Source organism: Carassius gibelio, chromosome B7, assembly GCF_023724105.1.
Source record: "Carassius gibelio isolate Cgi1373 ecotype wild population from Czech Republic chromosome B7, carGib1.2-hapl.c, whole genome shotgun sequence".
NCBI classification, from domain to species: domain Eukaryota; kingdom Metazoa; phylum Chordata; class Actinopteri; order Cypriniformes; family Cyprinidae; genus Carassius; species Carassius gibelio.
This window is the reverse complement of record NC_068402.1, coordinates 24,520,525-24,537,836: the sequence shown is the minus strand read 5'-3', so window position 1 is coordinate 24,537,836 and position 17,312 is coordinate 24,520,525. Positions and strand designations below refer to the sequence as shown.

At 37.6% G+C, this 17,312-nt stretch overlaps 1 protein-coding gene across 2 annotated transcripts in view; it reads left to right on the top strand.

The window, feature by feature from the left end:
* Positions 1-17,312, top strand: part of LOC127961641 (protein MTSS 2) — a 74,245-nt gene that overhangs the window by 9,256 nt on the left and 47,677 nt on the right. For both annotated transcript variants that reach the window (XM_052560848.1, XM_052560849.1), the window contains exons 2-3: positions 3,695-3,756; positions 3,859-3,932. In XM_052560848.1, coding sequence (XP_052416808.1) covers positions 3,695-3,756; positions 3,859-3,932 — 136 coding nt within the window. The remainder of the gene's footprint in view (positions 1-3,694; positions 3,757-3,858; positions 3,933-17,312) is intronic.

The following is a 17,312-nucleotide window of genomic DNA, read 5'->3' as shown; positions in this document are numbered from 1 at the left end:
CACAAGTAGCACTACAAAAAAAGTTTAATTTAAATTTTTATATCAGTAAGTCTCGAGCGATATGTTGGTAAATATGTTCACTTATTTGAACTACTGGTATGTAATGCATTTTTTTGTTTTGTTCTTGAGTACATGCACAGCCATGGTGTTTTGGAAAGTGTGCTACAGTACTTTTTGTGTTGTCAAACTGTGAAATTTTGTTTTTGAACATTTATTAATCACGTTTATTAACCTTTATGAATTAACAATTCACGATAAATCTGTTATGCTTAAAAATATATCTAAAAAATATGAATAGTTTTTTTAAGGTTACTGGATGCTTTACTTTGTATATATATATATATATATATATATATATATATATATATATATATATATATATATATATATATAATTTTTTCAGAGCAAATTATATATATATTGTTAAACTTTTTTGCTGAAAATAATGTTGTAAAGGTTTTTAAAAACTATACAGTGTAGTATGTATCCGACACGAATATTACCTAATAACCTAATACTTGGCACATGCATTCGATTTTTCTTCTTGACTTTATCTCAGATTCTCTTGTATAATTGTCATTGACCCAGATGCTAAATCCTTCAGCAGCTGCCAGCTGTGGTGATGTTGGCAGATTTTGTAGTATCACTATATTGCACTGGTACTTATGGAATGCATAAAAATGGCTTAAGCTTTTATCATCTGCCAGGATTCTGGCTGCTTTTTTGGCCTTATTAAAATTCACCTTTAATGCAGTTTTTCCACTTGGTTTGGCAAAACCGAAAATAGCCTGCTTCCTTTCCAGGGCCCATCTGAGCATGTTTCATCTCAAATGGTGGGGAGAGGTACTTATCCAATTGTTTGTGGATCACTTGGCAAGTCAAGAAAGAGATTGAATAAAGAAAGGGATAGAAAGATGGGAAATAACTTCAGTGGAAATGAGCCAGCCAACAATATTTGCATAACTGGAATCGTTGCTGCACTGCTATTGGATTAGCCTAGTGAATATGCTAATGTCCGCGGATGGAGGATGTAGGCGGGTCTTGTGGCTTATCACTCTCCTACATGCCCCCCGAAGATGATGAACCTCGGTCCCGTGAAGCAGATTAGGGCACTTCAAACAGTGCAGGGGTCCCCAGGGAGTAACGTGTTCAGATTTCAGAGCAAATTAGCAGACATCAAACATCAGGACGAGATGCTGGATCAAAGGAGAGACGCTCACCATCTTTGTCAGCGTAGCAGCTTTTGTAGTGTCACCAGTGACTTTGCCCCTCTGTGCTTGTCCTACACTGTTCTGCTTTCTTTCTTTCTTTCTTTCTTTCTTTCTTTCTTTCTTTCTTTCTTTCTTTCTTTCTTTCTTTCTTTCTTTCGCTTCACAGACAGTTTTGTATTTTAATTCTATCTAAAACAAACATATCTGCTTTTTAACACACAACTTTTAATCCAATTGAATTTAAGCTAATTCAAAAAAAGAGTTATTGTGGTTACAGTAGCAACATTTTAGGTTTTATGGATTAAACTTAAATATACAGTAAAGAAATATGAATATTTGGAAGTGCACATAGTGTGATATACGCAATTACAAAGCACCATCATAATAACAACTTAACAAAAAAAATAACAACATATATAACAAGATATAAAATAAAAAAGTTATGCAAACACTTTCATTTAGAATTGAGTCATAAACTAATCCAAAACCATCATATAGGGAATTTTGGAAATGTCAATTATGTATTTTTTTTTGGGGGGGGGGGGGGGGGGGGCGGTAAAAATTATGAACATTTTTTACAGTGTTAATTTATTTTTTCCTTTACATGTACCATATGAATTTCACCAAGATCTTTTGGCCAACCTTTTGGGTAAAATAACGTCCCATTCTATGAACAAAAAAAAATGAAATTCTGCTTGTTTATTTCAGTGGGGTTTCTACAACCTTGCATTTCTTTATTCCTCATCCAGATAACAGACACTCCCACCTTTGTACAATTTTTGACATCTTGATTCTGTCCAATTGAGTAAGTAAAATAACAGTCATTCTGCATTAAAAACAGTAGCTCTGACATCATGGATGAAATGAATCCCATCCAAACAGCACTTTAGGCTACGCATTTTGCGGGTCCCCATGTGTGTGTCAGTCCCTTTTCTCTGTATCTCAGAATCATTCTTGCTTCTATTGACTGTGGGGCAAGGTGAGAGATGGCACAGGGGGGTACTTGGGTAATGTGTGTGTAAGAGGAAGGGGAGGGCTCTTTTTCCAGTTGCTGAGCACAATCCTGACCTCCAGCTATGCTCTGAAGTGTAGACACACAGCAGTCTGAATCTGCCCTGCTCAAAGCTCAACTGAGCTTAGCGGTCTTAAGACACTAACAAAGACAGCTGTGGCCAGAAGCTGCTTCACCAGCAGTGACACAGGTACATGGAGATACTGTAGACAGAGCTGGAAGAGCAGATGCCACAGTGATAGTGAGATCGCAATATGACGGTTAAATCAAATTACTACATTTCCGTCTGCAACTGAACAATTTAAGAGGAAAATTGAATGGCAGAAAAAATAAATCTAAAATAAATTTTTGAAGTGAGATTATTACTGAAGTGATTTTGAGAGAGAAAACAGCATTATGGCTTAGGATGACAGTCACAAGATTGTGTGTACTAGTGGTCATGCTTGTTAGTTTCTGCTCGGCTACTGTGATATTGCATTAAGCCCGTGGCCTGTTATAAAGCAGACTTCACACAGAATACTTCGTCTGCTGCGTTTCCGTGGCAACTGGGCAGAAATGTACATGGCTCGCCCTCTTATCACCGGACGACACTCCTATTCCTGCCCCAGGACAAACCACATCCCCCCAAATTATTATATTCATATAGACACACACATTATGCATGTAAAGGCCCAGCATGCCTACAGTTTTTTTTTTTTTTTATTAATCTCTAGCTAACATCCTGCTGCATTGACTACACATACTTGATTAAATCAACATTAACCTTTATTTTTATTCTTACTGATGGCAGGTTTGTACATACATTTCCTTTTATTGAGATATTGATATCATATATATATATATATATATATATATATATATATATATATATATATATATATATACATATTAACATTAAAGACATTTATCAAGTTACAAAAGGTCTCTATTTAAAATGCTTTGTGTTCATCAAATAATATATCAAAATGTATCACAGTTTTAACAAAGAAAAAAAAAACCAAGCAGCACTGGTTTCAAAATGGTTTCAACACTAATGATTAAAAAAAAAAATGTTTAGCAAATCATTATATTAAAATGATTTCTGAAGGATCATTAATGTAATGACCCTAGTAAAAAAGTAATGTATTTATTTAAAATTATAATTAAACTTTATTTGGAGAACTACTTGTGCACAATGCACAATTTTTTTTTTTTTTCACTAGGGGATTCTGATTTTTTTTCAGCTTTGTCATCACAGAAATAAAATACATTTGAAAATATATTAAAATAGGAAATGGTTATTTTAATTTGCAATGATATTACTGTTTTTCATACCATGAAAAAATCGTACTGCCTCTAAATTTTGGAACATTAGTTGATGAACAATGCACTGAACCTAAAATAAATATCCCATTTAGTGCTTTGTACATTGAATTCATACTTACACAAAGTGCACATTCACAGCTCACCTTGTGTCTTTGTTCTTTTGCAGTGTTCATATCCTGTCTGGGAAGACTTCAGTGCCAAGGCCACCAAGCTGCACTCTCAACTCCGGTAAGTTCAGTCTCCGGCTCACATCCGCACCTGTCATGTGCGGAGGCTTTTATTGAATGCTGAGAAAAGACATCGTCATCAATTTACCTCATTGCTTTTCAGAACCACGGTTTTAGCAGCCGTGGCATTTCTGGATGCCTTTCAGAAGGTGGCAGACATGGCGACCAACACAAGAGGTAGGCATGTGTGAGAGCGTGTGTGTGTGTGATTGAGTGGGTTCGCTTTCTGTCCAGCATGCAGGGATATGTATATCTCATTATGAAGGACATGCATTGGATAAAACACTACTGGAGAGAGAAAGATTACTGTAGATGCTGAATGTCCGAAACCAATCTCGATTTAATGCTCTCATGTGTGTGAGGATGTCTTTGTGTTAATGCTCTTTTTTGTTATTTTTATGAATGTATAAGTTCTGTTGTATCTGTGTATGTATCTGTTCAGGAAATAATGAAACAGCTATATTATTCCTCTACATCTCTGGTGAGTTTTGAGCAGTCTGTTCACAGTGCAGAAGTAAGCGGATGTTGTAAATCCTTCACAAAAATGGATAAATGAGAGGGAACAAAGACGTGCCTCATAGCTGTCGAGAGGCTTGCTGGGGTTTTTTGGTTATTTATGGCATGGCGCTTTAGTAATGATTTGATAGAGTCAAGATCTTCAAGGAGAATCAACTGACGAAAATAATGTTGTTTGGCAATAAACCAGCAGTCTCATTATGATTATATTACTGTATTGGGCTTTTTTTCTCTTTGTCTGGGGATTTCAATTTTTTTTTTCTTCATTTCATCTCATCTTGTGGCCTGCCTGAGGTAAAGAGTGTGTTTGAAGGAGTATGATGATCTGTGTAATTATGGATTCATGTGGGCATGTTGTGTTTTTAATGAGCTGACGGAGCTGGGAGCCTTCCTCTGTGCATTGTAAAAGCAGTGAAGATCTCACCTGACCCCAACTGTGTCTCATAGGGGGCTGTGTTAGATGAAGATTTTCGGGGTATAAAAAAACAGAGAGTGAGAACTATTAAAAAAAGGAACATGAAAAGTCAAGGCTATAAGAAAATTTGACAGCATATTTTATTACTTTTTTTTTTTTTTATGTGTACAACCATGACTTGTGTGATACTGTTTTGCAATATTTTATTCATTATATTTCAGTAATCGATATATACAAATGTTATGTATTTATGTTTTATTTATTATTGTTGTTAATGACAATTATTCGACTTAGAATTGAGTCCTTAAAGAACAAACATAGATTAGTTTCTTTTTCTTTGTCTCATACAGTCGTCAAAATTGTCCATTTTTCTCCAGCTTTTAATTTTCTCTTAGTGTGAATTAAATTTATACGCTGAAAAAATTCTTGCAGTTTTCTCTTTTCAATCTATTTTCTTAAAATAAGAGTCATAAATTATTCAGATACCTCTTGAATATAAATTTAATGTAAATTTGACACATTTTAAGCATTAATTCCACAAAATGTAAAATTATATTTCTTAAATATTTATTAAATTATATATCTGGTCAATTCACGACACGTCCCTGTTGTTCACTGTTGTCTCATTGCTCTGACCAGTTAATTTCTCTTTGTATAAATTATAGATGACATGTATTTATGTAGTTCTGAGCTGGCATTTTGGATGTACTGTAGGTCAGATGCTGGAGCACACTCCGTTTTTTTCTTTATTACTGTTTTAGTGATTTGATATGCAAGTCTTTGGGTCAAACTTGATTTCATATGTTGTGATTTAGACATGCATCTGCCATTGCCCACATCCAGCCTTTCAGAATAGACTGAGACTGACTGTAGCTGAAAAAATGACAACAGCTTTCTCAGGTTTACATTTCAGAATGATATGAGCAAAATGTTATGTTTCAGCAGCCAATAGAAAGGGGATTTTAAAGACATGGAGTAGATAAAAGTGGAGTAGATAACCTGGGGCTTGAGCTCGTGGCACAGGTCAGGGCTCTGAAGCACAGGTCTCTCTGGGGAAGGAGGGGTCATATACTGCTCAGTGATCATGTGACCTGATTGATCTGAATTTGCTCGATGGCAAAGGGAGAGCGGCCGCCAAGGTTCGACACACCTCACAGACGAGCCCTGGAACAACTTCAAAGAGAGAGAGAGAGAGAGAGAGAGAGAGAAGACATAGTCTATGGATCAAACAGTGTGTGGACTACAGGGCTGCTGGAAGAGAAAAATTGAGAGATGGAGATATTATATAAGACAGAAAAAGAAGCAAAAGGAGTGAATATGAGGGCATGGTTGGGGTGCTGTGTAGCATAATAGAAGTCAACTGAACTCAGATAGGACAATGTATCATAATGTATTCAACGAGCATTTCATTCACAACCAAGGCTGACGTAAGGCTTCTTCTGGCAGCATCTTTGGAATTTGCAGGATCTGAGCTTTACAGAGGATGCAGACAGTGATCGCATCTATTCCACACACAAATCAGTCTTTTTGCCTTGGAAGACTTTGAGTATTAATATTTTTTTTAAATAAATGATGACTGTAGCTGTGTCTGCCTGCTGTGTTATATTTTGTGTTTTTTTTTGACAAATGGTAGGTTTAGGGGCAGGGGTTGGGTTATGTGCTCATAAATATGTAAATAGTGGAAGATAACTGATTCCGTGTCTGCTATGCTTCACAACATCATGACAGAAAGACTAGCATGTTTAATTTTTTTCCGTTCATTCACAGTGAGTTCCATCTCATTGGTGGCATTGACCAATAGCAGCAAAGAAGCTCTTTCATTCACAGTTTTCAAAAATAGTTAAACGAAAGAGAGATGATGGTGCTGCTAGGTGGAATTATGTGAAGGAGGTAAGGTTCGTGGAGCTGCCTGTACGATGTGTCATCAAGGGACTATCACGACAGAACAACAAAAGAAAAATGCTGGCAACCGATAGCAGCAGTGCTTCAGCAATATTTATGCTCTTTTTTCTTTGGAAGTCAGTTGCTAGTTCTACCTTCTTGATGACATCACATGCATCATTAAAGATGGCACGCAATTAAAGGTTGCGAAGCAACTTGTAGTCAGACATGTTTCTTGTCCACGACACGACAAGATTTTATTAGTCAAAATCATGTCATCTGACACAGTGACCATCATGACAAAAATATTGTGTAGTCTGAACTCGGCATAATGTAAATAAAACTGCTATGACTGTTACCATTGAAAAATCACACCCCAACATATGCAATAATGGCAATATTATGACCCAATATATAATTTAATCATGGTGATACAATTTTATAAACCAAGGGTTTCTTATCGAAAGTGGTGGAGGACCCTGCACGTCGAAAAATTGTGCTAAAGGGGTACCCTGTGTGTCAAAAAGTGACGGCAAATGGTCCTGACCAAGCGTCAATTTGTGACGAGTTGGTAGTAATGAGAATGTGTTGATTCAGCACATACATTTTTTGGAAACTCCCATTTTAGCAGACAACCAGGAACATTGTGAGTGAAGAAAAACAGTAAGGTTCTAATTGGGGCCCTGAAATTAGAGTAGTGAAATTAGTCCTCTAGTTTTTAGTTCCTCTGTCCATTATAAAAATACTAGTTGTGGGTTAGTGTATCTTATATTCAAAAACTAAAGATCCCTCTTGAATAATTAATATAATAATAATAATAATGATATTAATTATTCATAATAATTAATTAATAACAAAACTTGAATAATGCACCTTTATATATAATTAACTTAAATTTACAGTTAAAATTAAAACTAGTGGCAGTAAATATAAAATAACTTTTATTTTTATTTTTATTTTTATTTTACTTTTTGCACAAATTATGACTACTTTAGTGAATGATTTGTAAACTTTAATATTTTGATGTTTGCTTCACATAACCAGCTCCAAATGTATTGGTTTTCTGATGTAAACTTGCTCAGTCGCTTACCTGGTAGTTTCACACTTGTGATGTGGAGTCCTGTGAAACAGAAGTCATGAGAAAAGAACTCAAAGACTTCAGCAGATTTCTTCTTGCTTCAGCAGATTGTATTTGTTTAGTCTTATGTTTGTTTTTTTGTTAAGTCTATCTGACAAGTTTCACCCCCTCCTCATCCCAGCAGCACAGACTGCCACGAAGAAAAGAGGAGGGGACGGCACTGCACCGCAATAAAACAGAAGCAAACACAACTGCACACACTCCAGGCCTTCATCTTCTTGATGGGGGTCCACCACTATAGCAAGAGAGGAAACTGATGCTTCCTGCCAGTAACTAACTATAATCTGCTTCTCATTTACTGTCTTTACTGCTCTTCATCCTTAAGTTCATCCTCCTCCTCCTTTTCTAGTCCTGACTGAGTCTAGCTAGCTCTCTTTATCACCAGCATTTTTTTTCTTGTGGTCTTTCATGGCTATAGATTTACATAAAGAGATTCTCTCATAATTTTCTCACACTCATGTCGTTCCAAGCCTGATGTCTTGTGGAACCCAAAAGAAGATGTTACTAGCATCCTGAGTTTTGTTTTGGACTCCTTTGAGTAACTGTACAGACAAAAAAATCTTCTTTTTTAATCTTCCACAGAAAAAAAAAAAAGACCATACAGTTTTGGATAACTAAAGTATTATAGTCAAAATCAAAACTAAAAGTACTTTGGCTTGTCTTCTCTACCTCTCACTCTCTCTTTTTCCTCTTGCTGAGTCTCTCACTTTAGATTGTGATAATATTTCACAATATTACAGTTCTGACTGTATGTTTCCTCAAATAGAACATACTATAAGAGACGTATTTCAAAAACATTAACAAACACAGCAAAAATCCTACCAAGCCTAAACTTTGAAACAGTAGTGCATCTGGCAGTTCTAGGGTAATGTAAAAACAATCAATTATAATAAAAGATAAAAATATCTTGAATAATTAATGTATAGTCTTATTTTTATGTAATATCTGTATTCTCAATGTAAAAGTGAGTAAATAATGACAGGATTAACATTATGGTCTCCGACTGTCTCCCTCAAGGAAAATCGAGGCTTTAGCCAAGTTTTTCGCTTTTTCACATGTGTACAATAAGTGGCAGGGGGAAAGAACACAGCGTCGGGAGTCCTAGATAATAATCTTGTTCTGTATGGACGGATTCAGTGGAGGGAGTCTGGCTGTGTGTGTGAAAACCCCAATTCATGAGCCAGAATCTAAACAAAAAGTGCTTTGGCTTGTCCTCTCGATCTTCCTCTCGGCCTCTTGCTCTCTCTTTCTCCTCTCGCTCAGTCTCTCACACAGAGACTCTCTTTCCCACTCTGTTTTGGGCTGTGGTGGGAATGAATGCTGATAGATCGCAGTCTGTTCTGGAAGCCTGGCACGGGGCTCGTAAAAAAGGCAGTCTGCAGATGTGTGCGCGGTGCGGAAGGCTCGTCCGGCGCTTCATAGGGGTGTTTTACTGCCCTGCCTGCATGAGTCGAATAGTATCAACCATAATGAAGATCATAAATCTGATTCATACACCAGGGGGCAAAATGGCTGCCCCTCATATTCAAAGAGAACATGAAAAAAATGTCTGCCAGCTCAGCAGCCGGGGAGCTGTTTGTGTGTCTGAGTGTGTTTGTGTGTGTGATGGGGGTTAGTATTTCCCCAGATGTTTGAAGTAGACTGGTATAGCCAGCAGGGTGTTACCATTCACACAGCCGTGTAAGCAAACACCAGCCAAACCGTCTGAGAGGAACATTCTCAGTCACCTTAACACGTCTATTTCTGATAGGGCCTAGTGTAGATTTTCACGACACACTCTAGAACATCAACAAGAGATAGCACATGCTGCTTGAAGTGCTGCACAAATGTAGGGAGTACAAATAATACGTAATGAAATTTTCAGGAGCAGCACAGCTATCGTTTATGTGACAGTATGAAGTTTTGTTGTACATACTGTATGAAGGGTGTGGGGAGTTATAAAATAATAATAATAATTAGTAAAACTGAAAAAAGTGTTACTTTAATATTTAGCCAATCACTTCTGAACTGTAATTGTCTTTAACAATTATAATATAATATTTCACATCAATCCACATCAATCTTCATCCATTTGGTGATAAATTCAGGATGTATTTTTTTAGTATGTAAACATGACTTAATAAAGCAAATGTTTTAAGTCATTACATTTTTTGGAAAGAAAATAATACTTTTATGCAACACCACATACATTTGTGAACGTTTCAATTTCAGTTTTAATTCACTATAATTCATTACAGTCCTTTTTGTAAAAAGTAACTACTTTTATAAATATAATAAAGTAACTGTAAGTGCTTTACATTGCTTTGTAGCAAGGAAAGAATAGTCTGACACTGCATTTAAATGACAGAGGATCAAGAGAAGTCCATCTGTGTGTCTCGCAGTCAGTCTCTCTTCAGCCAAGTATTTGACAGTCAGTGACCTTGAATGATCCCATTTCTGTACAGTACAGCCGGACATTATTATGTCTTCTCCTTATAGAGCTGCTATTCTTTTCTCATTAAAAGATGCATTAACTAAAGAGAACGAGTGTTTTGATTACTTTGAAAATAAAATATAATGGACATAAGAGGGCTTGTGTGATTACAAAGAAACGTGAAAATACACAACACACTACATAGCCTTGTGACATTTGTAGCAATGGCTGCCAAAATAGTATTAAAAAAAGACAAGAAGAAAGAATCTCTTCTTACAAACCATCACTGGCTAAGTGCTTCCCATCAACACTCTCTTATTACAGGAAAATTACTGCTGCTCTTTAATTCTACAGGGCGGTTCGATGGTGCAGGACCTCCCGCTAAGATGGTGAGCCTGACTCAGCTTTCCCCATATACCTCCCCAAACACACACGCACACTCCTGACCTCCTCTTGGGAACACCTGTTCTCACTGAGAGACTTGTACAGCTCAGCACTCCCAAACTATACTATCATTAAGACCTTATAATCAAGAAACACTTAACTAAAGACAGGATACTTGGAATGAGCTCCGCAACATAAGCCAGAAACAAAGATATCCATTAACACCAAGAGAAACATTTTTTACATTGTGCAATAAAGACAAACAAGATAAAAGGACCCACTTTTCCCCTGTTATTATTCACTCATTGAACTAATAATACAAAATTTAAAACAAATCTGATATGAAAAAAAGGCCTCTGCTGGTTTTTGCTGAGTGTCAGAGATGATTCTGCATTGGCTTTGGAACTCAGTTTCATTGGACCTTTTGCAAACCCGCCCACTTAGTTACTGTTGTTATATTCGACAAGTCATGCCAGTGTCACACCACACATCATGTTCTCACACAGCGGATAATACATTGCAGAGCAGAGAGGAAACTGACAACATGCCAACAGACAAGACAGAGCAGATTACTTTTGATATGAATCAAAGTCTCAGCTTTCAAATTTTGAAATTATTTTGAGAAATGCAAACATTAAATACTGTTTTGTGTCTCTTTAATGTATCGAGAGAGATCACTGTAGTGCCTCAAGTGGCACATGAACAGATCATCATTTCATATTTTCTTAAAAGCACAAAATAAACATGAATGAACATCAGAAGGTATTTGATTTCAACCATAGAAAGACATTAAAACACATCATTTTACAAATTTAATCCTCCAAAGTTGATCTATTCTCCTGTCTGATTTATTTGTCTGACACGATGGTGGATTCGATGTTGTGATTGGTCAGATCGCCTGTCAATCAAACTCCCCATAAAAGTAAAACTTGACAGTCATTGAGTAAAATAAGGTGTGTCAAATTAGCTGTGACTAAAAAGTTCCTCAGTATTAACTTAATGTTTACTGAACTATTGTGTAAAATCAACACATTTGTGAACTTGATGTTGGCTTTAAAGGGGTCATATGAAGCTTTTTTAAAGATCATTATTTTCCTTATTTGGTGTAACAGAATATGTTGACATGATTTAATGTTAAAAAAACACATTATTTATCAAATACTATACATTATTTCATGTCCTCTATGCCCTGCCTCTCTCAAACGCGTCGTTTTCTCCAAAGTCCCTCCTTTCGACAAGCACAGTCTGCTCTAATTGGTCAATTGACACAGTGCATTGTGATTGGCCGAACAACGCAAACACTCGTTGGAAATTTAACGCCCCTTTCCATAATCGCGAGCTTCATCTTTCAATAAATGTAAAGACAGTTAATAATGTTCTTAGTTTTACAATCAGTTCAAGCATGAAAGGGGAACAGTCACGTGACAGACACAGTCATGAAGCTTGTATGTGTTTGCAGTTCACAAACCACTGACACTTAAGACAGCTGACCCCACTGTGTGACCCTGTCTCTCTCTCTTTCTCGCTCTCTCTCTCTCTCACACACACACACACACACACACACACGCGTGCGATGTGCAAAACTCTGCATTGAACAGTCAATTGAAAATACTTATACTAATTACAAAACATACTTCCATTAGCTGATTCAGAAGCGCCAGATTGTCGTAGCAAGGTCAGAATTACCTCCTCTCCTAGATTCACGAAACAGTTGTCTATAAAATGCGTTGTTGCTCTGTTGTAAGTAATCGTAAAGATTCTTAAATGTCTAAAAAATCTACATTCGGAAGGCTGAATAATTTTCATAGCTGATTCAACACTAACTTTGGTTACTGAAACCACGCCTTCTTTCTTTGCGTAAACATTTGGGCGGCATTACATAAATATTTCCACAATGTGACGTAAACATGTGGGGGCGTGTTTGAATGAGCTATTTTAGGGGAGTGTGGCAGAGTCTTAACTTTGATAAAGAATATATTTTTGGATTTGAGACTTTAGTCTTTGGAACTTTACAGATCTTCTTTTTGCACCAAGAGCTTATAACACTCTACAGAGAAAGGACAAATTTAAATCGCATCATGTGACCCCTTTAAGAACATCCTAATATTCCATATTCCATTATTCTGCATTTGGATCCAGCTCTCCCGTGTTTTTGAGTTCAGAGCGTGATGTTACATTTCCATCAGTATATGAACATGCTCTGAAACAGCATGTACAATATGGAAATTCTGAGGCTCGATTTTGCATTAATGGCAATTAAATATTAACAGTGGTTTGAGTTATAGACCTAATTAAGATAGTATCCTGTGTAGACCCTCCAGCTCAGTCCCCCTGAGATGATTCACAAAGCTGCTCAGAAGCTGAAGGAGATGTCAAAAACTGATTGAAAGACCCTCATTTTTCTTGGAAGACTGCTTTGTGGTGTGTATGGATTATTTTAATCATATTATAAGGTTCTGATGGAATCGTCCTTTTACATTTACATTTACATTATTTTTACACACACACACAGACACAAATTATATAACCGTCTGAAGGGTCATAGAACATATAACACAGAATGATAAATTAGAAAGTCTACTATAAATTACAGCTTCTAAGGAGATATTTTATGCTCTTTTCCTGCTTGGCCCTAATTCCTATCTTCTGATTGGCTGTGATGGCTCACTATGGCCAGACTCTCATAATAATAGACTAATCTATGCGGGCGAGTGCATGTGTTTCGTGGGGCTCTTGGCATTTGATGTTGACTGTTTTTCCTCAAGGTAATGTGAAGCGCTGGATGCGGCGCAGTGGCACATGACACACAGGTAGACTCTTTACCCTACTGCCAGCCTGCTCATCGCAAGGGGAGGGCAATCGCTGCAGTGTTGCCTAGAAACAGAGACAGAGGTGCCCCTGTTGCTTGTAGTGTTGCTAAGAAACTGGAAAAAAATGTTGCAGTCATTTACGGTGTTTGCGGAGTGGCAAAGAGTAACATGGTAGGCTACAAGCAGAGCTGATGATGTCTGTGTCTTTGTACAGTGTTGAATGAACCAAAGGGTTCAATAGAGGATACAAACTTACAAACCTTGAGGCTGTAGGTGAAAACCATATTCCCCCGAATCTGAACCAGAACTTAAAGTGTGGGCGAACAGAGGGGAGGATGTATCTCTTGTCATTAGTAACAGAATCTCTGTCTCGCACATAGATACTCCCATGCACGCAAACACACACACCCGCCACTCTCATTAAGAAGATGGGAGACTTGCCTTGGCAGAGGAGTCTGGTTTCTGCTGCTTCCCACGTACATGCTGCTGGCTGCAGGCACAAAGAGAGCCTGTGACACAAGGAAGTGTCCTCACAGAGCGGCTAAAGAGAGGGAGAGGGATGCAGAGGGAAGAAGAGAAGCAAATAGATGAGCATTGTGAGTGCAGCTTAATTAAAGACAATAATGTTGTTTTTGTAGCACATTCTCAAAAACAAATGGCTGACTCAGGGAGGTGGAGATGGCCTAGTTTCCCACTCAAGAGGAACTCGAGCTTTAAAGAGAGTTTAGATAAAGTGGGCTTTAAATGTAGATTATTATTTTTTTAGGTGTAAGAATAAACTGTTTATTTTATATATGCATTCCTATGTTTGATTTGGTGACCTATGACCTGTCCACCAAACAAAGATTGGACAACTGACCATCTTGTGATGTTCCTGACAACCTATCATCACCATAAGCTGTGTGACAATAGGTCACATAAATGGAGATTTCACTAAAAAAACAACATTCTGTCATCATTTACTCACCCTCATGTCACTGCATGACATTATTTCTTCTACGGAACACAAAAGAAGATATTTTGAAGAACCAAACCCTTTGAGCTACTATTGACTTCAATTGCATCGACGAATCAGACAGTTCTTTTCTTTTGTGTTTTACAGAACAACACGAAGGCGAGTATGATGTCAAACTTTCAATTTCTGGGTGATCTATCCCTTTAAGCAAGGGTGAGAACTCAGTTCAGGTGTATGGAAACATTGGATCATACTTCATTTACATTTTAAATGGTCATATTTTAAATGGAATTCTCCGTGATCTTTTGAGATAAAAGAGTTCATTGCATTGTAAAATATATTGTAACTTAAGGCTGGTTCACACGGCAGGATAATTAGACCGATTTTAGCCCCGATTCACCCCTTCCGACAATTTTAGGATGCTCCGATTATCGTAAAATAATCTGATCAAATATTCCTGTCGTGTGTGGTGTGTTAAGACTGCTCTCCTCTGCTCGGAAGAATGTCGGGACCGCTCCGATCTCAAATCGGGGATATCCAACATGTTGGATTTATTTGGCCCGATTTCTTCTCGTTTGTGGTGTCCCCCGAGGACAAACAATCACGCAGCCTGTGGACTGTGGGTGTAGCCAATCAGAAAGCGAGGTGACGAGGCAGTGATAGTACCGGGAAACAAAATCAAAACAGCCGGCGTATATAATATAACAAATACAAATAAAGTCGATGGGCATAACTACATCCACAACTGCAGTCCACCAGAGTACAAACGAATATATGAACGTTTATTTCAACGGTTATTAATCTGTGTAGTACGTAACAACATTTCTATGAGATAAAACAACAACTTATCTCCATATTATGATATAGCAAGTATAGTCCATGCTCGCGTTGTCTCCACCTCTTTGACCATCGCCTTTTCTTGTTTTTCTTATGTTTTTTTCCCGTTAAAAACAAAGCACAAACTATGACCACTGCATCCTCTTCGTCCGCCATGATTGTTTACTCTAAAGTCACGTTTGATCTCGAGGGATTTTGCGAGATTTCCAGTCTGACCTGGGAATGCTCGGGAGTCAAATCGGTTCGTGTGTGATGTGTTGATTTTGCCGTGTGGCTGCACACCACACACGGAACGACCAAAACTGTTAGATCCGTGATTTTTTATCGCTGTGTGTGGGGTCTCTCATATTTGGAAAATCGGCCGACAATTTTAAAATCGTCCCGTGTGAACCAGGCCTTACAGAACTCTAAACTTCCTGCTCTCCAACCTAAAAACAGCTTTTAAATAAAAGCACAGTACTCATGCAGATCACTCACATGGTCAAGACAAGTGAATACATTGAAACACAAACACATACATGTCCACATCAACAGGAAGAGGACCATAAACACAGTCACACACAGTACTAGATTTAGTTTGGATACGCATCCCACGTTAGGAAGTTTGTATGAGCATGGCCTTGTCTCATGTGTTTGTTTCTCTCTCGGCAAGAACATGCCTAAATTGAATGTTGCCAAGTTATGTAAGAAATGCTACTGTACTTGCACTTGTAATGTTCAGTCAAACATTTGTTTTCAAAGACTCAAGATCTGGCAGCAATGAGAAGTGAAGTGAAATTACATTTATTTTTACCAGTTTGACCCATTCAGGCCCATTTATGGATGTTTGTGAACATTATATACGGCCATAACCATCTCTTACAAGATTGTTTTTTGCCTATATTTTGTCATGGTCTCTTCACATTCATGTTTTTAAACCATTATGAACAACTATTCACACCAAGACAAACGTTTGGTGCAGTAAACACGTTTGTCTTTTTTTCAGTGACAGTGATATTTGTTTCTGTGCCTTTCGTGGGATGTTGCTTTTGAAAACACAGGGTCAGACTGCCTAGAACAACCAAATGCACAAAGGTCAACACTGTACGAGTCCACTGATAACGACGGATGATGGCGATATGGGTTGTGTTTGAAATGCATGAATGGATGTATGTGTTTTCATCTGTGTGTACGTGGAGTATGAGTGTTGGAGGGAGATCAGTGAGTGAGCCTGGGTCGGACTGAGCATAATCCCTGCTATTAAGAATCAGTAATCAGGCGTGATCTACCTCTACAAGCACTACTGCTGCCTCAGCTGGTGCTATCATCACACATTTCATTAACCCTACACTGGCATTCTCTCTCTGTCTGTCTTGTCTTTGTGTCTCCTTCTCTGCCATTCTCAGACTGAATATGTCAATCAGGGGGCTTTTGATCTACCCGTGTTTTGTCTGCACTGCACCCTTTGTGTTCCCCTCACGTACATGTGCATGTCAGTCCAGCACAATAAGTATGCCATATACTTCAACACCCCAGAACTTTTCGACATGGCCCATAAATGACTTGAAATGATATAAAATATCCAAAGTCTAAACATCAAATTAGCAGTGTTGCACTGTTGGACTGAAAGACGACATAGATCAAGACGACATATCAACATAGATCTGTATGATAAGGTTATTAGAGCATGAATGAAGTTAAAATGAATAGACATTGACAGGTTTATTGATGGAAATGCGAAGTGGCTGTACCCTCATCCCATGTTCTGCTCTTGAAATCTCTAACCTTCCTCATCTTTTACTATTATAGTCTCATTCCTGCCCTCTTTCTCTTGTTCCCAGTGGAAGAAGCACATTTATAGTGCCTCTATCTTCGTCTTTGGGTGACTACTTTCTCTTTTTAATGTGTCTGCTGTTATTTTTTACATTCTTATGTTGTTTTTCCCTCTGATTTTACCTGTATCTCTCTGTCTCTTGCTGTATTTTACTTCTATTACTATTACTTCCTCTACAGTTCCCAATCCTGGTTTAGGCTTTGTTGTTTTATATGCCCTCATATGTTTGTTTTACTTTGCTCCTTTTTCTGCATGTGTCCATGTTTAAAAGTAGATATGTCTAATGCACAGACACTGCTGGGATACTAGAAGCTTCAAGTACAGTACACACATCAGAATCATAAATACTTATTATTCATTTCCTTATCTTGTACAGTGTATGTACAGATTTACAT